The sequence below is a fragment of the Clupea harengus genome, chromosome 8 (assembly GCF_900700415.2).
Source record: "Clupea harengus chromosome 8, Ch_v2.0.2, whole genome shotgun sequence".
Lineage (NCBI taxonomy): Eukaryota > Metazoa > Chordata > Actinopteri > Clupeiformes > Clupeidae > Clupea > Clupea harengus.
The window spans coordinates 27,802,366-27,828,559 of NC_045159.1; the positions used below are offsets into that span (position 1 = coordinate 27,802,366).

Genomic DNA, 26,194 nt, shown 5'->3' on the forward strand with positions numbered 1-26,194 from the left:
CCCATTTACCAGTGTTGTCTGTACATGTCTGTTGTCCACTTTTCTGCCCAATTTGCAGAAAAGAAATCCTACGGCCCCTGTCATCATTAACCGCCAAAGAATTAACCTCGACTCTTTTATTTATGAGGACATCATAGGTGGCTCCAATGATGAATTTAATGCGGGTAGCGTCCATAGCCCAAAGCTGTCTCCAGCTGATCTTCCTCGTCTCAACACCGTGCCTGTTCATCCATTGCCTTCACCTTGCTTGAGGAGCCGCTGCTGCTCATCTAATTTCCTCTTCTTGCTGATGAACAAAGCTAGAATCCATCCGCCTGCACTCCAGCAATGTAGCCTTACCCCATGCTTTCCAACAGTCAGCTAGCCCCGAACCCTGCTTGTCCACTCTGTACCTGCCAATGACATCCCTATGCTGTAATTGTGCAACTTGTGCATGTTGAACCGCTTCTAATGGATTCCACTTCTTCCCTGTTTTTACAGTTGGACCCTTACCAAGTCGGTCGTTACAGTATTTAGACAACGTGGCACCCCAAGCCATTTCCTATAACTGCCTTATTCATGACTCTCTCAAAATGTCTTCAACTCTGAAATAGCAACTTCATACACAGTCAAAGGCCACCTTATGCATGGAAAAAGCTCAAACTGCATGCACCACAATTTCAGTTTACCAGACAAGAAGGTCTTATCAAAAGTACTGATAGCCTTAACAATTAATTGTCTAAGCTCTGAAACCTGTCCTTGGTCACTCAATGTGGAATTGTAACAACTGCCTAAACTCTTCACAGGATTATATTTTTACATTCATGTGCCAAAACTAGAGTTTATCTATGTTATTTAGACCCAGTGACGTTAACCAAGATCAACCCACAGCTGCTGAAAATTATTGCCAATAAAAGTGTAACGTTGAACAAAAATGCTTTGGAGCTCGTGTCAGCCAACAACTTACATTGCCAGACTTCACAATCCATTGAATCGGTCCATGGAAGCTAAGACCTATAGTTTTACAGGCTAAATAACTAAATACAATCCATTGAATCAGTCCATAGAAGCTATGACCTATAGTTTTACGGGCTAAATAACTAAATACAATCCATTAAATCGGTCCATGGAAGCTAAGACCTATAGTTTTACAGGCTAAATAACTAAATACAATCCATTGAATCGGTCCATGGAAGCTAAGACCTATAGTTTTACAGGCTAAATAACTAAACACAATTTCTAAATATTTGTATTTAAGTAACCTCTTGACTTGACACATTATGGCGTCTCGATGCGGTCGTAGATGATGACGTCATTTTGGAAGCAGCTACTGGGACCTGATGGACACTGCACATTATTCTACAAAGAAAGGGGTGAGGGAGGGGTATTCAGTTGGTTGCAACCTGCAACCTCACTAAACGCTAAATGCCATACTAAATCCTACGTACTACACCTTTAAGTATGTTTCATATCTAGATCTTCCATCACATTTTCTTGCATGTATGACTACGAGGAACTTTCTAATTTCCTAAATTCAGCATCAAATAATAATGAATAATTCACCATTTCAAAATAATGAATGGAATGTTCTACATGTGTCTTTGTTTGTCCTGCAAAATAAAACACTTTATGGTATTACTGCCATGGGTGTTAAGGTAATATTACACATCAGACTACAATGCAAGTCACATACAAAAATGGTTTCCTCATTGTTGGTCAGTGCATACAGAGTTGATCAGTGCTACTTGCCTGTCGTGATGAGTTACACATTAACGGCCAGGCCTCTGAAGCACAGTCTTTCCCAATGTGCTCTACTCCATCTAGTGGTGAATGTGGTGACACATAGTGGATGTATGTTGGTGACTAACGTTAAATCAAAAATCACAATATTAGATAGAAAACAAATGAATCAGGATATGGACCTTTATAGAAAGTATAACTCATGTGGAACCAGGACATGAATTTAATAAAGGGTATTTATCTTCTAAATGATTTCATGACTTTTTAAAGACTAGCCTACACACATGGACATTATGGAACAAAAGCATCTCAAAATGTACCAAGGCTTGTTTTGTGTAACATCAAATGATCTGGTTTGTACCAGGCAATATCTGAAATAGATATTATTGGTCAAAAATAGCCTCAGTAATAAAAATGAAATGTCTACACAACCCTGACCAGTGAATAACTTTCAATATAAAGACATTTAACCTGTGCTAACCATTTATTCTGGTCATATCATGTGTAAGAGAGACTACAATGAAGAAAGAGAGAGAGAAGGACAGAGTGACTAGGAGGAAGAGGCTGAAAAGGAGAGAGCTGTCACAAGCTCGGACAGCTGACAGCTGGGAGGAGAGGGGTCAGAGAACAGGCTGTGGAGGCAGGGGGCGGGGGGCAGCGGAATCTCAAACAACAGGAAGAGAATCTTCTGCATACACACACGTTTTCATTCACGCGTGCCCCCCCACTTCACACACACACACACACACACACATCCACAAGCTCTCTGTCTCACACATCCACAAGCTCTCTGTCACTCACACACACACACACACACACACACACACACACACACACACACACACACACACACACACACACACACACACACACACACACACACACACACAAACAAGGTTCAAGGACTGTCAACAGAAGACTTGGGGCTCCGGAACTATCTGAAGTGAAAGTGTGTGACACAGAGTAGCGTGTCCGGTTGCTCTGGAGAGGAAGCACACACTCTTACACACACACATTAACACCCTACATGCCTGAGATCTGATGGCCATCCAGGTCTCCACACCCAAAAGAGGCCAAGAGGCTTTTCTATTTATATATATATATATACTGATGTCATGTTTAATGGATTCCTCTCCCTGTTCCCTATCTAGAACAACTTATATTCCTGTATTGACACATTACATTCAAAATGCTTTATTGCTTCATTGTTGAATATACTGTGTATGGGCTAAGTCCAAGCACAACCCCTGCTAGATTTGAACTAGGACAGAATATATGGCCATGCAGAAGCCTTTCTTCTACTAACTAGTAAACATAGACTAAGGTACACATCTGAAACAGGCATGCTGCTCCATCTGCTCAGGATCAAGACCCAGTGCACACACACATTCCACGGGAGAAGAGTCTGCTTGTCAGTGACGGAGAGAAATGGCTCTGTCCATCATCCACTCGCACTGTGGTTGAGTTCAGGTTTTGTAGCAGTGTGTTTCTCCTGCCTTTCACATCTTCACCCTGGCTGGAGATGAAAACATTCCTGACAAAAAGCCTGACTGACTTAACCTGACTCCCGGAGAGGAGTGGGCATGTGCCTCTGGGCTAGGCCTACAGACCCGGAGATATGTGAGACCGGACGGTGGTGGCTGGAGACGCAGAGGAGAGAGAGGAAGGGGCTAGAGAGATAACAAATCTTTTTCACGGAGGTGTGAAGTCTTTTGGGGGGCGGAAGGCACCAGCAGGGCACAGCTGGAGCTGGTCAGTGAGGTCGCCAGATTGCCAGTTGCCATGGCAAAGGTCAAGGCAAAGAGAGGATAACAGATCAGGAAAGCAGAATCAGCAGCAGGGCAGTTGGCGGGAAGGTGTCGGGAGGCAGAATAGAAAGTGTACAGGAAATAGAAAGGATTTCAAATGATTTTCAGGGCTTGGAACTTCAGGACTAATGTTATTGAACACTCAAGTGCCAATGTCTAGCACCACTGTGATCATAAGACATCTAAGATGTATGCAATCATTTGGGGTAAACACATTTAGTTGTTACAGCAAGTGGTTATAATTAGGAAAGGGACAATCAAGTAGGCTATGCACTTCTCTTACTCTAAATATTCAGATAATAGGACACTGAATCTGGCGAGCAACTCTTAAATGTTGCTTTTTGTTGTTGTATTGATTTTTTCACAGGATTATCACAGCATATTCTCATTAGTATATTTGCTCCCTGGACAAAATCTACCGGTGACCCACTGATAAAATGAGCTTCGTTTATTCCATGCTTCAGCGAATCACAGCTGATTCGATTATCACCTATTTTAAGGTAGCTATTGCCATTTAGGTAGAGGATTAAACGTTTATGAAGGGGCAGAGACAATATTAGACCAATACAAAATAAAAGTCTTTGCTGTAGATTCACACGACGTAAGAGATATAATTCCAAACACTGTCGTTGAGCTTGTGCGCTGAGAGACTTGTCCGCAACAGCAAAACTAGTATGCTTTGGAACGCGAACGCAGACTCCATAGTACACTTGGGCCATTACAGGCTTACAATAATCTAAATTGACGAAATTTGACAAAATAGTTTTTCTCTAAGGAAGAAAATGTAAACGTTTACAACCATACGAAACTGTAAAGCTCGTAGTAATTCCATGTAGGCTACTATGCGGAACCTCTTTGGAGTCGAGTTGAAACAACTACACACATGCTTCTTGGTTCAATGCAATGATTGTATATAGAGTCGCTGGTTCAATGGATGTATTATGCAGATCCATTCTGCCCCCTGCTGGTAAAGATTGTCAAAGACATTGTAATTCTGACACCAATTAATTAATGCAAAACTAAGCGAAAACTTCTGTTTGTAGAATTTGTTTGTGCATTTAATTACTGAAGTTTGACTTTTAATTGTTTTATAACGACGTGTCTTGACTCACTACAGTGCCATTCTTCTGTCGACATTAATTGAAGATTAGGCACACACACAAAAAGTCAAGGAGTCAGAACGTGTCTGTTCAAAGCTGAGAGGTCAGATACATGTTTTGACCACTAGATGGTGTATGTATCCACAAATGGCACTGAGGGTCTCCACTTGCATCGGACATCTGGCCATCAGATGGAGGATAGGCACCATCTCCATCGCTGATATGATGTCGACAGGTTATGTGTCTGGGTGAGCTCTCCCAGATGTAGGTCTCTACCCACAAGCACATACGATAATTTGCATAAGCAACAACTGTGACCTTATAAATGTCACCATGAAGCTCGTAAAAGTTCTGCTACTTTGGAATTTGGCCATGATATGGCGAAACAGAGAGCATCAGAGAGTTGAAATTGAAAGGACTATTGGACTGTATGTCACGCTACGTTAGTTAACTAATGTGTGGTGAAACTCATTTTAATCAAGTCTAGGTATTACTACTTGTTGTTACCAAATTACAAAATCGCTTTAATTTCCAGAGAAGATGCTGACAAAAAAAACATCACATCTTTGCTTAGCTTATCCTAGAGCCACTTCGACTTACTCTCCCCGTGTCCTGATCATTTTAGGCTATTCATGACAAGCGGTCGACTGTCTAATTGCCAAACATGTACCGATGTCTTTACCGACATCAAAAGATTTTGCACCCTTTGGTATGAAGTACAATAGGAATTATCCTATTGCTTTACCTGTTCAAAGGGATGGGTTCGTTTTAACTACGACTGATATTGGTCGTGTAGCTTGAAATGTGATGGACTACAGGCTGTGCATCAGAAAACACCAACGCACTGCGGAAGCAGGCCTTAATGCGTCTAATAGGCTAACACATTTGTGTACACTCCTGCAGTTTCTTTTAACGCACATTCCGGGTCATTTTGGTTTCAGCTCTGCGCTTGTAAATTAGCTTAATGTCATCTATGATGACACGTAAATATGTATAACGAGATGAGTCCTTGTGGTCTGATGTTGGAAGTAACTACGTTCAGCCCGTAGGTGCTGCGGGGCGCTGTTTCAGCTTCATTTCGCAGGCCTCGGTCGCCATTGCCTCGGATGTGCGTGGCAGCAAGTCGCCGGTCGAAGTGACATTGACTGTACACAGCAATCGGTTCATGTCATTTACGTCATTTAAACACGTTTTCGACTGGACAGCCTCTGTCTCAATAAAAAAAAAGAAAGACAGAAAGGCAGCCAGAGCGCACCTTGGTGTGGCTCCTTTAAAAATAGGCGCGCAGGCTTACTCATCTGTTTTCTTTTATGTAAACTTTATTCCCAAATAACCACCACGATTTCCACCCACAAACATGACGAAAAGACCTATAATTGCGCTTTTTTTTCTGTAACTGCGTCACCAATTATCTAATTTTAGCCGCAACAGCCATAGACAGTGAGTGGAAGCAAACGATGTCACCAGATACAGCCCTCCTCTTTTCTATCTGAGACAGCAACGACAATGAGCAGATCAAATCACAATTTTAGTGCGAACATAAGAAAATATGACACAGCATTCCACAACTCTCTCTCCACTGTTTTTTATTTTGATGAGGCACAGTTGAACGCACACGAGCTGCGCCTTCTCTGCCTGCAGGCAGCTCACATTTCCTGTGGGCAGTTATGTTGTGACACAAATGATCATGAATATCTACTTTGTTTCGTTTGTTTAGCTGTTTGGTTGTTTAATATGCTACAAGTTGAGGTATGAAAAGGATCGAACTGGACAAATTCCACCACATTATGAAAATCTCGTATGAAACTGAGTGTGAATATCTTATGCGTTTTATGTGCAGTTGCAATCGAAATGTTAACACTTTGTGGCCTGTTCAGAGCAACAGACTCCATTTTGAAGCAGGGAACTGACTTTGATACTCGCCTAAACGAAGAGTAGATGTAGTCTGTTATTAACCGAGATTATTCCATAATGTTATACTGCATTTGAAAAACCCCTCCGTGTACATTTCTTTAACCTTTGTATCTCTCATGTCAATATGGTTAGAATACTTGTGCGTTTGGCATGGGCATTCAAATGTGTTCTTGTTTGCTTTTCTATAAAGATTAAATCATATAACAGCAGTCTCCGAAAGCCTGTCAATCACAGGTAGATAAAACATGTCAATAGACACTAAACTGACATGGATTGTTAACTATGCACCGCAACCACTGTACTTCTCTCTCTCTCACTCGCTGGGGGCTGGGTACAGGAGCGGATTGGTTGTTTGAAGACAGCCACGGACAGCCACGGCTTCAACCAGATACAGGGGCAGGTCGGCTGCAAGGAAACAATTATTCGAAAAGTAGTATTGATGCTATGATAGTTCAAGATGGATAACGCACATTGTGGAGATGAAAGGTGTCTAGCAGTCAATTGTTTTGGTCATTCTTTATTCACAAGTCTATTTATATAGAAAGGGGCGGGCGGTAAGTGATAGCTAGCTCAAGAGCCAGGGATATGTGGTGAGGTCCTTGGCCTAGTAATACTGGGATTTTGCTGATCCACTTTCACAAATTTGGAATTAAGTGCATTTCCAGTCTCAAACTGAAGAAATTCAAAGTGTTGTTGTTATGGAAAACGTTTAAATGGTAAGATTTCGCTGAAATTTCTCTCATCATCACATTGTATATGCGATTATTTCACACAAATGTATAACCTATGTAGACAGCCATTGAGTTCAGGGAAAGAGCATGTATGTAAGAAAGAGTGCTTGCGTGTTAGCCTGCGAGTTACACTTGTCATCAGGTATACGTTAGGCAGCGACTCGTGAGCCATTCAGTGCCTTGGTGATGTACTCTAGCGTTATCGTTTGCTCACCCTCTTGCACAGCTGCGGCAAGAAAGAGCTTATTAGAAACGTGTGTCATCAAGATATAAAACAAGGATATCGTGGGCAGCCATTCATCTCGGGCTGATTTGGGAAACACTGGAGGTTATGTTAGTTTAACATGAATGGCTGAGCAGCGAATCGCAGTTTGCCCGTAGACGGGTTTAATCCACGAGCGGAGCGCATATTTTAGACTAGCCTACAAATAGCGCACATTTTCGACCTGTCAGGGACTGGACCGTCAAGGTGTTTTATGCATTAAGTAAGATGGCCCTCGACACGGAATGTTTTTAACGTTTTATCAACTTGCAGCAATAGATTATTTCTCAGTGTGTGATCTTGCACAGTAACAGAGTTTGATTGTACAACACTGGGGGCATTTGGATATTTTATCTGTCATTTCAGATTTCGCGAGTGGGATATGATATTATGACACAAATGAAAGTAAATGATCATGTCAGTTATTATTATGACTTGACATTTATAATTACATTCCTTTATGGATAATTACAGTAAAATATAACTCCTTCCTTTTCTTATTGATCAGATGTTGATGCCATGACAACATGACTGAGCCTAATGAAGCAGAAATCAAGGATGCCTTGGACAGCAGTTCAAATACAGGAAAATACTCAGCATCTGACGCCCATCATTTTTCCACCAACCCCAGTGGAGAGGAGTGTGAAGCAGTGTCTGAACCCCCGCACCCTGCACCTAAGTGCTCGTCAGTCCCCAAATACAATCAGCAGTACCCCTCTCTGTCTTACAGCCCCCTGAAGAGGCTGCGGGACCTGACATCTATGGTGAGCGACACCGACTTGCCTCTACCTGAGAGGAACGTTCAGAAGGTGACGGATCTCACACACACAAGAAAACGAGTGAGCAGGAGCAGGTATGCTAAGCACACACACCAACCCACTTCAAACGATGCCAGATCGGCGGCTGCCGGTGCCAGCACTGAGAAGAAGGATGACCGGTCAGCTCCATCAGATGCAGACACTGGACAGCACACCATGGGCCTCGGAGACAAAGGCTGCCTGCACTTTGAGTCCACTTTATTAGACGATGGAGATGGAAGCCCAGAGGCAGAGGAAGACACTGAAGCACTTTTGAAAGGGAAAGGTCAAGGGTCAGATGACTCCATCGTAACCTGTGGCACAGCAGGAGCAGTTGGGGTCACAAGAGGTCACATGGTTGACACAGATCCAGACACAAAGCAGATCTCGGCCTCACAGAGGGTGCCTTCTGCCACCAAAGATAGTGTTACAGAAACACCAGCCATGGAATGTGTAGATGGTCTATGTGATGATGCGGACAGCGACTGTGGGCCAACCAGTCCAACACGGCCAGCTATGGCAAGTCCTGGTTTTTTTATTCTTTTTTTTTTTTTCAACAGGTAAAATGAACCACTGAAATAACATAGCCCATTAGTCTATGGCTGTTTTGGTCATCTGGTGTTTGAAAATGTTGAAAATACTTTATATGCATAATAGATTAAGAAACTGACTACATTTTATGCCCTGACTTTTGGCAACATTTTTCTTCAAAGAATGTCCAGTATGATTATGTAAAATGGACATGAAATCAACTCCATAATGCAAAATCAATGTATGAAACATAGTTTCCAGTACTACACAGAGACGAGTTTATTTTATTTAAAAGCTAGTTTTATTTTGGGTCAATGTGGATATTTTATGTCTGCCGCTACTGACCTCTGAGCTGCCAAAACCGTTTGCTAGCAAGGGCCGTCATGGAAACACATTTGTAGGTACTCCCTGTATTGTGAGTTCATTTGGATTAAAATGTGTGACAATCTGAAAATGGAAATGTCTTGGTCCGAAGATGTGCTTACCATGTAAGTGCAACTTTACATTACATATATTGTGGCTCGGGTTTATACCATGAGAACGGTTTTAAAATGGAATTATATGTAAAATACTAACGTAATGTCTAAACTACCAGTTGTACACTCATGACTTAGAGTGGACAATCATACTTCTTGAGTATACATCCATGCTAATCACACACATGTTTACATATTATATAATTCATTAACAGGTTGGGTATGAATAATTGAAAGGTCTCACTGGACACATTGAAATGCTTTGATGTCATATAACGTCATTTTCTGTGGTGTCTACTGGTAGACCAGCAGCCCAAAGCAGCAGAAGCTTCCAGTGAAGTATCTGGAGAGGGAGGTAATATGGGCAAAGTTCAACCGCAGACCATGGTGGCCTTGTCAGGTGATTCTGAATCCAACACAGGGAGCCTACCACAAAATAAAAGGTATGTGCTGAAGTCCTTGGAAATAAAACACACAATTTAAGTATTTTTTTTTAATTTTCTGGTTTTACATGACACATTGAATGTGTCGATGAAATGACCAAATGTGATAAACGGTCTTGTATGAAGTTTCTGTACTCTGGACTTTCAGAGTCAGGTGACAGACCTTGTCGTCAGTACTTTGTCTGCACATTTGGGGAGCCAGTGGAGATGGCCTGGGTGCCCGGAAAAGCCACACACACTTTTGAGGGTGGTCACCAGTTTGAACATCTTCCTGTCTTAAGGAGGAGAGGGAGACAAAGAGACAAAAACTACAAATACACTGTAATTGTTTTGTTTATCAAATAACATAGGGCATGGATTATGGAGCGGGGATGTAGTCAGGGACGGTGAACACTTTTGTGTTTATAATCCCTGTAATTGTTGTTGTTTCAGATACCCAAGAGGTTTCTTGAATCCTGGAAAACCAGTGTGGCAGAAGCAGAAAATGCCATGTCTCAGTCTGATGTTTCAGATGAGACCTTTAGGAGTTTTACCAGAAAACTTCAACGAGACAAGGTCTCAACAACTCCCATGTGCCAGTCATCCTCTTCTTTGTCAACAACTATCAGTATCCATTCTGGTGGTGATGAATTGCACCTAAGCCAGCCATTGATGTCAAAAGACACGATTTGTTGTAAAAACAAACGTCAAATTAAAAAGAAGCCAAGTCCTAACAACAACAGTCTGATCACAAAAAATCAAGTCACTAGTTTAAAAACTGTTCCTACTGATGGAAAGCCAGATGGGATTGTAGATAATCCTTATTCAGATATTGACTCTGTACCAAGGATTTTATGTCCTAAAGCCAATGAACGAGCATCCAAACTCCAAACAACTCAGCCACCAATCGTGAAAAAGGAGGAGAAAGCCCTGGGTGAGAAGAGTGGTCATTGGTTCAGCAGACCAGGGAAGGCTCATACCCTTGGATGCACCAGTCGGCCAGGTTTAAAACTCCTGCAAAGTTCCTTTGTGAAGGGAACCTGCAGGAAAAAGAGTCTTGAAGGGTCCAGCCCAAAATGGAGGGGAAACAAAACATCAGGTCTGGAACATCTCTCTGATGAGTCAATACAGGCCTTAAAGGGTCGACTAAAGTGCCTCCCAGCAAGTAGTCGCCTAATGATTAAAGCCCTCAAAGCCTTGGAGGAAGATAAACTAATCCAGACATTTCTCTCGGACCAACATGCAAGCTTGCCCATAAAGAGTGAAGCTGAAAAGCTTTCTACCAAACTCACTCCAAAAAGAAAGCCAATTGCAGAACCCAATCGCAAATTACAGGTTGCCACCTCTCCGGCTTCAAACAAAGACTTCATTGAACCAATGACTTCACAGGCAAACCGCAGATCATCTCCCAGATGGTCTACAGGGGAACACACTGAGGCTGTGATCAAATCTGAAGATGAAGCTTCATTGATATCTACAAAACCAGTAACCATCTCCTCCCCACCTAATTCTGTGAAGACAGAAAGAGAAGCAGGTGAGTCGGAGGAATCTCCAGGTGCCTCTCCACAACCATTAGTCTTAACGGTTGACGATCTTGCGGACATGAAAGAAGTCACATTCAAATCGTTCACAGATGAGGACAGTGGCCAGCCTGTGTCTTTTCAACCCAATACAAACTACAAGTTCAGCACCTTCTTAATGCTTCTCAAGGACATGCATGATAGTCGGGAACAACAAGGTAAACCTCTTCTTCTGGAGCCTGAGAAGCCAAGTGCACTCATCAAAGAGGAACCATCGCTTCTTCCGGAGGAGGACCTACTTACCTGGCTAGGTCAGGCTTCCCGAGCCAATGGCAAAAGTTGTCCACAAAAGAGGGTATTGACGTCCAAGTCGAAGCAGGCGAAGACAAAGCGAAAGACGGCTTCCCGACAGAAAGCAGAAAAGCCTCAGCACAGTCAGACTAACAGGGCTTCAGCACATGACAAGGACTCTTTCACAAATGTGAATCAAAGATGGCCAAAGAGTGGACGACTTGGATCAAAGAAGAAACCAGAATTTGTCACTGTGCCTTTTGAGTGTGCCTCCGATGGAGTTCCTCTGAATGAGCACGTGCAGGAGCAGTCTCTGCTGGCAGAGGACGCTACTGGGGTACATTTCTTGGACAGTGCCCCCAAAAAGCGCTGGCAGAAGTTTGAACAGGACAGCAGAGAGACAGACAACTGCAGTCGGGAGAAAGAACGAGCACAGAACACTTCCTCCCAGGGGAATACGGTCTCTGTGCCAGAGAACAGCCTCAACCAAGGCAGAGCTTCCAGCTCAAATGATGGTACCTTTGTTAGTCAAACTAACTCCACAGAAGGTAAGGAGGCTGCGTAAACGATTATGAGCATTTACATGGAACATACATCACGGTCTTCCTTATGTTGGTGTTTAGAAGTGTAGAAGAACAGAACTGAAAATCATTGAATGTACTTGAATTTCTAGCTGCTCAAAGTTGCTCTGAATTCTTTTTATCCATAGCATATACACAATCCAAACGCCTTAGAAAACCCAGCAAAAGACTTATTGAATGGACAGAGGAATATGATAAGATCTTTTCCACAAGGAAGAAAGCGAAGAAAAAACTTGAGTCCTCTGCAAAGGTAGCTCAGGTACAACATATATGATGTATTAAATACATATATAGGAAGGGATTTTTAAATATTGTGGGGGTTCAGTTGCTGTCATATTGTCCTACTTATGCTGTCATATTGTCCAGTCAAGCTGCCCTAATCAAGAAGGGTTTACACCAGACAACGCAATGGAGGGACTCTCAAGGTCACTTCCTGAAATGCAAACCCCACCCCCAGAAGAGTCGAAGACCAATGAAGAAGTCACTCCACCAATCACAGCAGAGAACACTGCCTGCCAGGCCTTACCGATTAGCACACTAACGCCGCCCCCAGAGGCTGCACCTCCTGGCTGTGACGAAGGATGTGCACTGAATCAAGAGCATATCCAGAGGTGTTCAGAGTCTGGTAAGGAACTCCCTGTAACCCTCATTGATCATTTTCATATCTCATCATTATAGCTAACTGACGGGAGTGATAACATTCAGGTGTTCTTCAAGTACTCTTGGTCTCCACCAAATTAAAATGCAGCCCTCATTAATCCTGTTATCATCTTCCAGCTGATGGTCAGCTCTTGAATAGAAAGAGACAAAGGAAGCCCACCCTGAAGTTTCTGGAAAGTTCAATGGAGGCAGAGCCCATTTTAACGCTGAAGAAAAAGGTATTAGGCTGGTCAGCATAGTACTTTTGTACTTTTCTTGAACACATATTCTATGTTACTTGATCCTATATTAAATAATGATCAAACACCTGAGATCAATCCCCTGAGAAAGAGGTGTAGGCAGGGGGAAGCTCCCTTTTTGGATTTGCTTTTTCCACATTCCAGTTTGAGGGCCACTGTTTCAGTAATGTGTTTAACTGCTCACTCTCTTTCACAGGTTAAAGCTCTGAAGAATAGTTCAGGTCATAACATCTCTTTAGGTTTGTATGCCTAGAATTTGAGAAGTTATAAAGATTGTATTACCAGGTTTGAAACTATTATTAAATGTATAAATGTATTATTTATGGTTAATAGCTTTTTTTTGCATTGTCCTATTCAGAGGTCAACTACAATAAGATGTGTTACTATATGACTCTTTTTTTAAAGACTCAGGTCAGCCTTCTGTTAAAACGAAGGGTAAGACAGCGATGGTGCATGGACTCAACAACTCCCCACTCCCTCTGAATTTGGGAAAGGAGCAAGACCGTTCACCTGCTACCTCAGAGAGTGGCAGCTTGTTGGACTTCCTTGAAGATGATGGGAATGGCTTTAACTCAGAGGTCAGTATCTTCGTCTCCTTGCATCACCCTAAGGCTGTCAGTGGTATAGAAATCATAATTTTGCTCAATTTCATCATCATTATGTACATCTCTTAGGCGATTTCATCCAGCAATGACTGTTCTCTGGTGATGACTGAGTCCTCTGCCACTGCTGAGAGTCTTGCCCCTCATGAGAGGGTTTTGGAAGAGAGAAGTTGCACAGCTATGCTTAGGGAGAATGTTTGTCAGGTGAGTCAGGTTTGTATTATGGTGAGATTACAGTGAAATTATCTTAAAATCACTTAATGAAAAAGCAAATTTAAAAGTTAGAAACAAGAGCTTCTATCCCAGAGCTGTCATCACACTCAACACTGCACAAACCTGACGTGTATTTGTCTCTCTGTTGTGCAATATGTCTTGTGTTTTTACTTGTTTATATCTAAGATGAGTATTTGTATAGTGTAAATCTGTATAGTTCAGTCTATATTTTAATTGTTTTTGTTTTATACTTTTCAACTGCACTGAGTCTGAGAGCTGCTACCTCAATTGCATTGTACTTGAGCAATGACAATAAAGATATTCTATTCTATTCTATTCTATTATATTCTAGAACAGTAGGGAAACATCTAGACAATGCAGATTTTTCTTTAGCCTTTAGGTACTGACCCCACCTCGTAGAGTTAACATGTCCTAACGACATAAATGACGACACACAAATCTATATCACAATATGTAAATAGTTCTCATTCATGTATGCTTTTTGTAATCAGTATTGATGTGCTCGTAACCAAATATCCTCTGGTCATGTAGATCCATCATTGAGATGTCTGTTCTATTCTGTCTGTTCCTGGACAGGTGTGTGAGAACACTGGTGATCTGATCCTGTGTGAGGGACAGTGTTGCGGATCCTTCCATCCACGCTGCGCTGGTCTCTCAGAGCCTCTGCAGCGGAGGTTTGTCTGTCAGGAGTGTAGTTCTGGTAAGGCTGTGCCCTTCTCTCTTATTCAGAATGCCTTTGTTAAGTATGGTTTGAACGCAATAGGACCCAGTGGCTTTCAACTTGATTTGTGTTCTTAGTGATATGCAGTCTACACACCTACACAGCCATTTGGCTAGCCGCATGGCTGTGTTGTGTTTCTACAGCTTTATTTCAGTCAGTATTGGATTGATGGAATGCTTGGTGAGGATGCCTTTTTCTGCAGTATTTATATCTTACCAAATGTGCTTGAAAACACGTTAGCTCTTTTGATGTTTTCATTCTTACCAAACCAGCTGTAACTTCAGCCTGTCTCTGCTTCGCTAGCCAGAGGTCCACTGCCGGGGTTGTTGCCCCAGGGTCGTCTACTCTCATCCTTTTGTCCACTCCCGCAGGTGTGCACACCTGTTTCGTGTGCAGGAAGTCGGGGGATGCCGTGCAGAACTGTGTGGAAACGACCTGCGGCAAGTTCTACCATGAGAAGTGCATCATCGAGCACTCCCCCACCGTCCCCCTCGCATGTGGCTTCCGCTGCTCACTGCATGTCTGCCTCTCCTGTTTCATCACCAACCCCTCCAGCCCCTCTGCTTCCAGTGGTGAGTATAGTGCTGCTATATACACAGGGCAAGATGATACATTCCTTCTGCTATTGATTGGGGATTTCTCACAATGGCCAGACCTCTCAACATGAAGTGCACGTGATACCAAATGAACCTAAACTATGTATCGTAACACATCATGATACACCGCAACCACCATACTGATACTAAACCACAACCACCATACTGATACTAAACCACAACCACCATACTGATACTTAACCACAACCACCATACTGACACTTAACCACAACCACCATACTGATACTATACAACAACCACCATACTGACACTAAACCACAACCACCATACTGATACTATACAACAACCACCATACCGACACTTACCTAACCCTAACCCTAACCACAACCACCATACTGATACTAAACCACAACCACCATACTGACACTTAACCACAACCACCATACTGATACTAAACCACAACCACCATACTGATACTAAACCACAACCACCATACTGATACTAAACCACAACCACCATACTGACACTTACCTAACCCTAACCCTAACCACAACCACCATACTGATACTAAACCACAACCACCATACTGACACTAAACCACAACCACCATACTGATACTATACAACAACCACCATACCGACACTTACCTAACCCTAACCCTAACCACAACCACCATACTGATACTAAACCACAACCACCATACTGATACTAAACCACAACCACCATACTGATACTAAACCACAACCACCATACTGACACTTAACCACAACCACCATACTGACACTAAACCACAACCACCATACTGACACTTAACCACAACCACCATACTGATACTAAACCACAACCACCATACTGATACTAAACCACAACCACCATACTGATACTATACAACAACCACCATACCGACACTTACCTAACCCTAACCCTAACCACAACCACCATACTGATACTAAACCACAACCACCATACTGACACTTAACCACAACCACCATACTGACACTAAACCACAACCACCATACTGACACTAAACCACAACCACCATACTGACACTAAACCACAACCACCATACTGATACTAAACCACAACCACCATACTGATACTAAACCACAACCACCATACTGACACTAAACCACAACCACCATACTGACACTAAACCACAACCACCATACTGATACTAAACCACAACCACCATACTGATACTAAACCACAACCACCATACTGACACTTAACCACAACCACCATACTGATACTAAACCACAACCACCATACTGACACTAAACCACAACCACCATACTGATACTAAACCACAACCACCATACTGACACTTAACCACAACCACCATACTGATACTAAACCACAACCACCATACTGATACTAAACCACAACCACCATACTGACACTTACCTAACCCTAACCCTAACCACAACCACCATACTGATACTAAACCACAACCACCATACTGACACTTAACCACAACCACCATACTGACACTAAACCACAACCAACATACTGACACTTAACCACAACCAACATACTGACACTAAACCACAACCAACATACTGACACTTAACCACAACCACCATACTGACACTAAACCACAACCACCATACTGATACTTAACCACAACCACCATACTGATACTAAACCACAACCACCATACTGACACTAAACCACAACCACCATACTGATACTAAACCACAACCACCATACTGACACTTAACCACAACCACCATACTGATACTAAACCATATTTAACAACAATGACATAGAGTCACCCTTGTGAGCACTTTGTGAAGTGGCCATCTTCCTTCATCCGTGTTTTCTTAAATTAGGCCGACATCTCCGAAAGGCTCAACAGTGATCCACTCCTTCCCAGTACCACAGTGGGCTAAGACAAGTCCTATGAGCAGCATTTGACAAGTACTCTAAATGTCTGCTTTCAAACACAAAAGCTGAATAAAACCTTTTGTGCAACCTAACCTTTAAGGAGATAAGGATTGAAGGGATAGAATGAGAGAATGGAAAAGAGCATGCGCCCAATAATATCTGAGCGCTTGCTTGTCAACTCATGCCAAGTAGAAACAAATACAACTTAAAAACCAAATCCACATATTCTGTGTGTTGTGTGTGTGTGTGTGTGTGTGTTTTGTTGTTTACAAATGTGTCTGTTTAGGTCATTTGACCCGCTGTGTGAGGTGCCCGGTTGCTTATCATAATGTGTGTGTTTAGGTAATTTGACCCGCTGGGTGAGGTGCCCGGTTGCTTATCATAATGTGTGTGTTTAGGTCATTTGACCCGCTGTGTGAGGTGCCCGGTTGCTTATCATAATGTGTGTGTTTAGGTCATTTGACCCGCTGTGTGAGGTGCCCGGTTGCTTATCATTATGTGTGTGTTTAGGTCATTTGACCCGCTGTGTGAGGTGCCCGGTTGCTTATCATGCCAACGACTTCTGCATGGCCGCTGGAAGCATCCCCTTGACGGCCAACAGCTTCCTGTGTCCCAACCACTTTGTGCCCCGCAAGGGCTGCCGCAACCACGAGCACGTTAATGTCAGCTGGTGCTTCGTCTGCTCAGAGGGTCAGTTGGTAGTTCATTGGTGCTATAAAGTGATAAGTCTGCAGCATGCAGTTCAACATTTGATGGGTCTAACTTTAAATCCTGTAACCACAATCTGTCAGAGTGTGCTTGTGTGCTAATTAGGGAATTGTTTGGAGTTAAATGAGTTAGCATGCTAGCGACCCTTTTATCAGTGCCAACCGTGCTGTGTTCCTTGGTGTTTGTAAGGTGTTTGCGTGCTTTTTCAGTAGTTCAATTCCTAGTTTTGGACCAAAACTCCTTAATGCTGCTTTACATGCAGTTCAACATGTCTGTGACCAAGTCCACAGCAATATGAATGCAACCTAACTCACAACGATGTCTACTAATACATTTCACAAAAAATACACACTGTGCCTTTAAGCAACTTAAGGGACACAAAATACTTACGGTGTGCAGTTGCTGCATATCCTCGGGGAAGTTGTCTTACCTGTGTTCTCTCCCTCACCTCTAGGGGGCAGTCTTCTGTGTTGTGAGTCGTGCCCTGCAGCCTTCCACAGAGAATGCCTGAACATCAGCATGCCAGAGGGAAGCTGGTTCTGCAATGACTGCCGCGCTGGGAAGCGACCTCACTATCAGGAGGTGGTCTGGGTCAAAGTAGGCAGATACAGGTCAGTTTAGACAATATTTTATAATGCTACCATCAAAAAACGTCTTTTTGAAAAACAACCACTCTTAATTATAGTGGCACACAGGTTTTGTACAATGTTCTGTTTCTGCTCTGATAAGACAACGAATACAAAGGAAAAGAGGTTGTGGGAAATGTAGTTATTTTCGAAAGTAGGCAGTGGAAGGCAAGAGGAGTATACAGTATACAGCATTCTGCATTTTGATGAGGTAACATCCTACACACACACACACACACACACACACACACACACACACACACACACACACACACACGCGCCTCTGCTGAGACGGTCCTCCCTCAGCCGGATGCATCTCGATCCCAGCAGGTGGTGGCCAGCTGAGGTCAGCCATCCCAGAGACATCCCGGGCAACATTCTGCGGATGAGGCATGATGTGGGCGAGTTCCCTGTGCACTTCTTCGGGTCCAACGACTACCTGTGGACCTACCAGGCCAGGGTGTTTCCATACATGGAGGCAGACGCCACCGGCAAGGAAAAAATGGGGAAAGGTGTCGACTCGACTTACAAAAAAGGTACCGTCAGAATTCTCTGAGAGCGATAGAGCCACTTATTCGGGGGGCCAAGCAGCGAAGCTGCGTAGACACCGACTGTGTTTCTGCCTTTTCTTCTTCATCTTCATCTTCCTCTGTCTTCTGCCATTGGAGTCTATGGCAGACCCTAGAACTAGAAAAGTTTTTCAAAATTCTCACAGGCCACAATTATTATTCCTCACCACAATTGTCACAGATGATCTGCAGACCAAGTCTCACAAAGGTTTTCTATGTTGATTTTTTAAAGCATTTGCATGTCACAGCCAATCAAAATCTGTGACGAAGCTGCCAAACAGGAAGTGAGATCATATCTCAGCAATGCGTTGATGTATCAGAACCAAACTCCCAGGACTCGGGACCCAATTTTAAGGAGGCACAAAAAAAAATGCCACACAGGTGGTGAGCTGATATCTTGGGCAGTCTTTGGTCAATTAACATGAATCTTACAGCCATCCCCTTGACATGGTGTTATCAAGTTTCCATGGCAACACTTGGCCCCATCATCGCTGCTTGTAGCTAGATTTTAGCAGTTGATTTGGTCACAGAACTAGCTCAGATGAGTATTCAACTCAATTTTGTATAGAGCCAATAACAATATGCCAATAACAGTATGTTACTGTACACCTCTCTCGTTAATCAACACCTCCAGCTCTTGAAGAAGCTGCCAAACGGTTTCAAGAACTGCAGGCGGAAAAAGAGCTGAGGCAACTTCAGGAGGACAGGCGGAATGACAAGAAGCCACCGCCCTACAGACATATAAAGGTATGGCATTGAATTTGTGAACACGCAGGGAAATCGACCAATGCAATTTCCATCCCGCTGAATGCATTATGCAGGGATAAACGTCTTCAATTAGCAGAAATCTGACTAGCCTCTCAAATCCAAGGACGATGTAGGCCTATCTGCCTACTCTTCTCTGGATCTAGAGTTGGTTTTACACACTTACCACAGCATGTCATTCATTTGACCATAATAGGTGAACAGGCCAATCGGCAAAGTGCAGATCATCGTGGCAGACCTGTCAGAAGTCCCTCGGTGCAACTGCAAGGCGTCAGACGAGAACCCGTGTGGCATTGACTCCGAGTGCATCAACCGCATGCTGCTGTATGAGTGCCACCCTCAGGTGTGCCCGGCTGGCCAACGCTGCCAGAACCAGAGCTTCGCCAAGCGCCAGTACTCACCGGTGGAAATCTTCCGTACGCTGACGCGAGGCTGGGGTCTGCGCTGCTGCTCGGACGCTAAGAAGGTACAGTGAGAACTTTCAGCTCCACCTTAAGGAAGAAGTGGGAAGCTGAGGGAAGTTACATATTCTTTCAGCTTCACCTTAAGGAAGAAGTGGGAAGCTGAGGGAAGTTACATATTCTTTCAGCTTCACCTTAAGGAAGAAGTGGGAAGCTGAGAGAAGTTACATATTCTTTCAGCTTCACCTTAAGGAAGAAGTGGGAAGCTGAGAGAAGTTACATATTCTTTCAGCTTCACCTTAAGGAAGAAGTGGGAAGCTGAGAGAAGTTACATATTCTTTCAGCTTCACCTTAAGGAAGTAGTGGGAAACTGAGAGAAGTTACATATTCTTTCAGCTACCCATTAAGGAAGTAGTGGTAAGCTGAAAGGTTGCATATTCTTTCAGCAGACCTTAGCAGAGTCCTGCATTTTAATAGCATATGTTAGCGCTTGGATTTGGGAACAAGCACGGTGAAAGGAATACTATTGAAACTAGACTATTGGACTATAGGAAGACTATACTGGAAATTAAACATGGGTACAAATGAATTATTCATTTTGTATTCTCTGGATGAATCAAACAAAAAAAAAGAGCCTCTAAAGATTTGGTACTATTTCCATGTCGTAGTTTTAAAACTTAAATTTTTTTTTTTTTTAGGGGGCCTTTGTGAGTGAGTATGTTGGAGAAGTGATTGATGAGGAAGAGTGTCGTGCTCGAATAAAGCACGCTCAAGAGAACGACATCTGCAATTTCTACATGCTGACACTGGACAAGGTCAGTAAGCAGCCTGTTACCTACAGTAAATACATTCATTGTCATGGTAACCGCCTACACTCCAACTTGAGAAACAAACTTGTGATTAAAGAGAACTTCACTTCCTTGAAGCCTCATGGTAGGGTCACATGACAGGGCCGTATTTCTCCGTCTCAAGTTTTGTGTTACTATTTGATGATGTCCTATCTGGCAGAGGCTACACACATAAATAACATTGAAACCATTGTGTTTGATTTAGGTGTGCATACTATCGACAACACCATTAATCCTAAATAGGCAGTTACAAGTTAGGACTTCCAGCTCTGCATGAAACGTCTCAACAAAGAAAAAAAAATCATGCCAAATCATACCTTTGTTTCTTTCTCTGGTGGGTTTCATAGAAGTACATCCCATCCTTTTTGTCTCTCTTTCTCTATCTGTCTCCCTCTCTCTATCTATCTCTCTCTATCTCTCTCTCTCTTTCTCTCTGTCTCCCTCTCTCTATCTGTCTGTTTCCTCCCCCAACAGGACCGTCTCATCGATGCCGGGCCCAAGGGAAATGAGGCTCGTTTCATGAATCACTGCTGCCAGCCTAACTGTGAGACCCAGAAGTGGACAGTGAACGGAGACACCCGTGTAGGACTCTTTGCTCTTAAAGACGTAACTGCTGGTGAGTGTCAAGCACACAAGATGAAGGATTATCACCAAAGGTTAGACAGACCCAAGATTCCAGTCCAACGCAGCATAGTGTTGAAGAACACACTGAACCTGAACCTGCAGACCACATGCCGTATGAATGTGTGTGTGTGTGTTTTGTGTCTCTGTGTTTTGTATGTGTGTGTGTGTGTGTGTGTGTGTGTGTGTGTGTGTGTGTGTGTGTGTGTGTGTGTGTGTGTGTGTGTGTGGGTGTATGTGTGGGTGTGTGTGTGCTCGCACGCACACACACTCCACGAGCAGAGGATCAACATTCTGAAAAGCTCAGATTTCCAAATGAACCAGTTAGAAATCATTATTCAGTTGTTTCAAGTACAGCATTTGTCCCCTTACCAGACCTATTGAAAAGTAATTAACCTTTTCTTTCAGGCACAGAGCTCACATTCAACTACAACCTAGAGTGTCTGGGCAATGGGAAGACTGTGTGTAAATGCGGGGCATCCAACTGTAGTGGTTTCCTTGGCGTACGGCCAAAGGTAAGAATGCCATCTGTAATGTGAAAACAATGTTGAATTATAATACACAAGAGGAGCAGTCTAATAGCATTCTTTGTGTTAAGGGAAACAACTTAAGACCTCTGCATCAAAGCTTTCTGTAGAACTAGTTCTGCTGATGCTTATTTGCCATCCTTAAGTAAAATGGATTGCTTAAACACTTCAACATACATTTCTTTTGTATATGTATGCAAAACCTGAATCCAATTTTCAATGATGGTTTCTTGCTGTGGACATTGTGAAGAACCAGCCCCGTGAGGATGACAAGGGGGGCAGGCAGAAGCGAAAGGCTCAGATGAAACGCAAGCCGGCCAAGGTGGAGGTGACCAAAGAACGGGAGGACGAGTGCTTCAGCTGCGGAGACTCCGGCCAGCTGGTGTCCTGTAAGAAGCCTGGCTGTCCAAAGGTGTACCACGCAGACTGTCTCAGCCTCACCAAGAGACCAGCAGGTGACCAGACCCCACAGCAACAGGCTGCTGTGGTCCTTCTTTTTTATGGATCTATCAGGTGGTTCAAATTCAGCTAGTTGATATGTCCATTTTTTTTTGCATCATTTGTATATTATTAAAATGTTGTGATATCCAGTATTTAACGCATGTGTGTTGTTTGTGTTTATAACTTGTACAAAAGTTTTTGGATAAGAGCGTATTTGTTTGGTTTTGTGTAATGTGTTTGTGTGTGTGTGTGTGAAGGTCGCTGGGAGTGCCCGTGGCACCAGTGTGACGTGTGCGGTCAGGAGGCCGCCTCCTTCTGTGAGATGTGCCCCAGCTCATTCTGCGCCCAGCACCGGGACGGCACGCTCTTCATCTCCAAGCTGGACGGCCGTCTCTCCTGCAGTGAGCACGACCCGTGTGGACCCGAGCCGCTAGAACCTGGTGAGATACGTGAGTACCAGCGCGCTCCCTCTTGCCCGGCCCCTCCGTCTTCCTCCCTTCCCTGCAGCGACACCGATGATGCCGCTTTGCATCCCACGAGAGGGCCACCACTGCCGTCTGCACCTGCGTCCTCGTCTCTTGCTCCCCTCACGGCAAAGTCTCCCTCACGGCAATGCCATCCTGCTGCGCCACCCAAGCCCACCGAAGACAGCCCCCACACCGAGTCTCACACCCCGGTCTCACCATGTGAGGCGCCAAGGGGAGAGACAGAGGAGCCACAGGAGAGAGAAGAGGGAGACGCTGGTCATAGCGGAGAAGAGAAGACGACGGACGGGGTGCTGGGCGAATCAGACTGATTATTTCAATAGAAGGTGCTCTAAACATACAGTCTAACCAGACTGACAAAGGGGCGTCTCACTTCTTTCTATCGATTCTGTTTCATAGCATGGGTCCTTCGAACCGTTATCCCAGTGGTTTAGGAGAGGTAACTATCAGCCTTTTGTAATAGCAGCTCAGTCTCCCACTCATTCATTCACTTAAGACTCAATGATTCCTTAATCCTTAATTCTTCTCAGTCATGTTTATTGGGGAGGAAATGTTGTGTTCTTGAGGATGAGATCAAGGGATGCGTCGGAGAGGCGGATCCCCAGAATGGACTGTGGACACCAGCCAGGCAGGGAAAGCATTGAACTGTCCTCCCCCGAAAACATTCACACACACACACACACACACACACACACACACACATACATACTGTACATCTACACACACACAGACAGACACACAGACAGACACACATACATACATACATACATCTACACACACCATACACACCTCTACCCATGATGACTGCAAATGATGTTACACTGACTATTCCAAGAGTTGACATGCAAATCAATATGTGCAATGATCAAGCAGTTCACCCATTTTGAGGTCATCTCTGCCCATTGTCTTGCCACAAATGATCTTTTTTTAAGCCACAATAAGGTTATGGGGAGACAGACATGAAATAAAGATACAGTTGCAGAATTGAGGGTCTGTTGTGGATAAATTATGATTTACTGAATGAAAACCTTGGCTTGGCTTGGGTCTGTTATTACATTTGTAGTCTGTAAGATGAATGGGAGCATTCCCCCAACCCCTAAACATTGTTGTTAACCTTAGTTTTAAAGTGCCAGACTGAGTTGCCATGTTGCTGTTTTGGTTCATGGTCATTTTAGCACTAAGGGAATCATAAGTGTATTATCTGTGTCATATTTATATTATAATAATGTTGCTACGCACAAAGGACAGACTGTTATACTGTGAGCAGCACCTTAATGTCAAGGGGATGCTCTTGGCCCTTCCCTGCTTAGTTGAGTTTGTACATGATTGTGTGTGTGTGTGTGTGTGTGTGTGTGATGTAATTGCTGGTCAAATCTGTTTTTCTCCCCAAAATCATACACACAGATGGAGAATTAGAGATGTTACCAGGATCGTTTGACTGACAAGGTGGCATCCATGTATTAAATGGAGGTAATGTTTTACTCAGCAGTTCAAAATTAAAGTCCCCATTACTTCCAGAATGTAAAAGTCCTACCCACATTTTTGACTTGACTTGTTGCCATTTTTCTTGTAATTCAAAAGTGTGAATTTGTCATGAGGTTCTCCTGTAACTGGGAACTCTAGTGTGGAAAGCTACATTTCAATCATAAATGCACTATGACAGTCAGCAATGGTGTTTTTTGTTAAACATCTTGGGTCCATCCACCTTTGCACTAGCTGGACCAATTAGAATCATTCTTAGTTTCCACAATGCTATGACCTCGGTGCTTGTGCGAAAAACAAAGATATTTGCATCAGTGAGTGTTAATTGTATATCAAATGCTTAGGTTCAATTCAATATATTTGACCTAGTTTAGGTCCAAAAATGGCCCAATTCATAATGTTCTGACAGTGGACTGCTACCTTGACCAATTCTCCCTTCCAATCATACCAGAAGATATTGTCAATAATTGTTGTTGGAATGTCAATGAGCTCAAAGAACAGTTGTTCATCTCATGATCTAGTTGCACTGTGTTTTTATGAAAGACATCTAGTGATGTATATGCTGTATGTTGGCCTGACAGATAGGATCACAACTCTTGTTATTCTTTTCCATTGCAACAGGTTGCTTTTGTATCACAGATGGAGTACTTGCATTCCAGTTCCCACTGTCATCCATTTTAAGAACAACAAGTAGAATACAAGAATCCCCTTAAGTACCATAGGTTTGTGCTGGTAAAAAAATGATGGTGAAATTATGATAGAGCAAAGTAGAGCAAAAAAAGATGAGGACAGGGGATGTGTTCACAGTCAGGAGCGAAGCTCTATGTGACGCTCTGTAGTTTGGCTCCCTCTGCTGTTAGACTTTGTCTTCATGAAAGTTCAAACAAGACCGATGGCCAAATGGCAGAGCTCATCGTGTCTCTTGACATTGACACATCAGTATATTTTCTCACTTTTCCCTACCTACTGCCATTAGACATGGAGTGGAAGCAGAATATGGGACTAAGACACGACTAGGAGCATGATTATGTTGTATCATATTTACTTAGTATGTATGTTTAGTTTCTATTTATTTACTAGTTGTTTTGTGCAATGTCAAAGAAAGAAAGGTGTCCATGACTCGGTTAACAGAACAGTGCTCCCCCAAAATTGAAACCATACTTTTAACATACCATAGAGGTTTACTGAAACTGAACTACTTTTAACATACCATAGAGGTTTACTGAAACTGAACTACTGAAACTTAGCCAGTCAAAAATGATCACCTCTCTGGCTTGATCTTAAATTGCAAGCATCCCCCCATTTGTCTTCAGTGTATGTACACGCACAGTTTCATGGTCTCTCGTCGCTGCAGAAGATTTCGACTGCATTTCATTCTCGACTGCCTTTTCCCAAGACATCATGTGGCCACCTTGCTGTTTCTTGCTCTGTAACAGTTTGGTTGATGTGTGATGATCTGTGAAGCACTTGCTTTTTTCTATGAGAGCTGCACATGAGAAGGTTGGAGTGTTGGAAACTCACTGTACATAATAAAGGATGCCATCAGAGAGGTCTCTGCTCGTTCTTAGGGTGAAGGGACATTGGGTCAGTCTTGGTCTGATTTGCTGAATGACCGCCTCCATTACTGATACAGAGGTTCTCTACATAAGGTCTGTTTTTAAAGGGAAGT

General features: G+C 43.2%; 1 protein-coding gene across 5 annotated transcripts; it reads left to right on the forward strand.

Annotated features, from left to right (window-relative positions):
* Positions 1-6,852: 6,852 nt before the first annotated feature.
* nsd1b (nuclear receptor binding SET domain protein 1b) lies at positions 6,853-26,072 on the forward strand. 5 transcript variants are annotated; one of them, XM_031572606.1, is made up of 25 exons: positions 6,853-7,257; positions 8,043-8,850; positions 9,643-9,781; positions 9,930-10,102; positions 10,214-12,119; positions 12,281-12,411; positions 12,519-12,777; positions 12,930-13,030; positions 13,248-13,290; positions 13,457-13,629; positions 13,726-13,857; positions 14,464-14,587; positions 14,980-15,180; positions 17,563-17,742; positions 18,215-18,371; positions 18,714-18,922; positions 19,590-19,702; positions 19,917-20,186; positions 20,820-20,936; positions 21,444-21,585; positions 21,999-22,105; positions 22,368-22,572; positions 22,816-23,007; positions 24,448-24,513; positions 25,147-26,072. In XM_031572606.1, exons 2-24 carry the CDS (start codon positions 8,062-8,064, stop codon positions 24,483-24,485), a joined length of 5,901 nt encoding a protein of 1,966 aa, XP_031428466.1. In that variant the 5' UTR covers positions 6,853-7,257; positions 8,043-8,061; the 3' UTR covers positions 24,486-24,513; positions 25,147-26,072. The 5 variants fall into 5 exon arrangements, with proteins under 5 accessions (XP_031428466.1, XP_031428462.1, XP_031428464.1 ...); XM_031572602.2 differs by lacking the exon at positions 25,147-26,072 and having other exon boundaries at positions 22,816-24,509; XM_031572604.2 differs by lacking the exon at positions 25,147-26,072 and having other exon boundaries at positions 18,717-18,922; positions 22,816-24,509.
* The last annotated feature ends 122 nt before the right edge of the window (positions 26,073-26,194 follow it).

Excerpts from the sequence above, each read along its gene's own strand:
- nsd1b (XM_031572602.2), top strand. The coding sequence starts at position 8,062 with ATGACTGAGCCTAATGAAGCAGAAATCAAGGATGCCTTGGACAGCAGT. Across the intron at positions 13,291-13,456 it reads AGGTCATAACATCTCTTTAG|ACTCAGGTCAGCCTTCTGTT; the intron begins GTTTGTATGCCT and ends CTTTTTTTAAAG. Across the intron at positions 17,743-18,214 it reads GTGCTTCGTCTGCTCAGAGG|GGGGCAGTCTTCTGTGTTGT; the intron begins GTCAGTTGGTAG and ends CCTCACCTCTAG.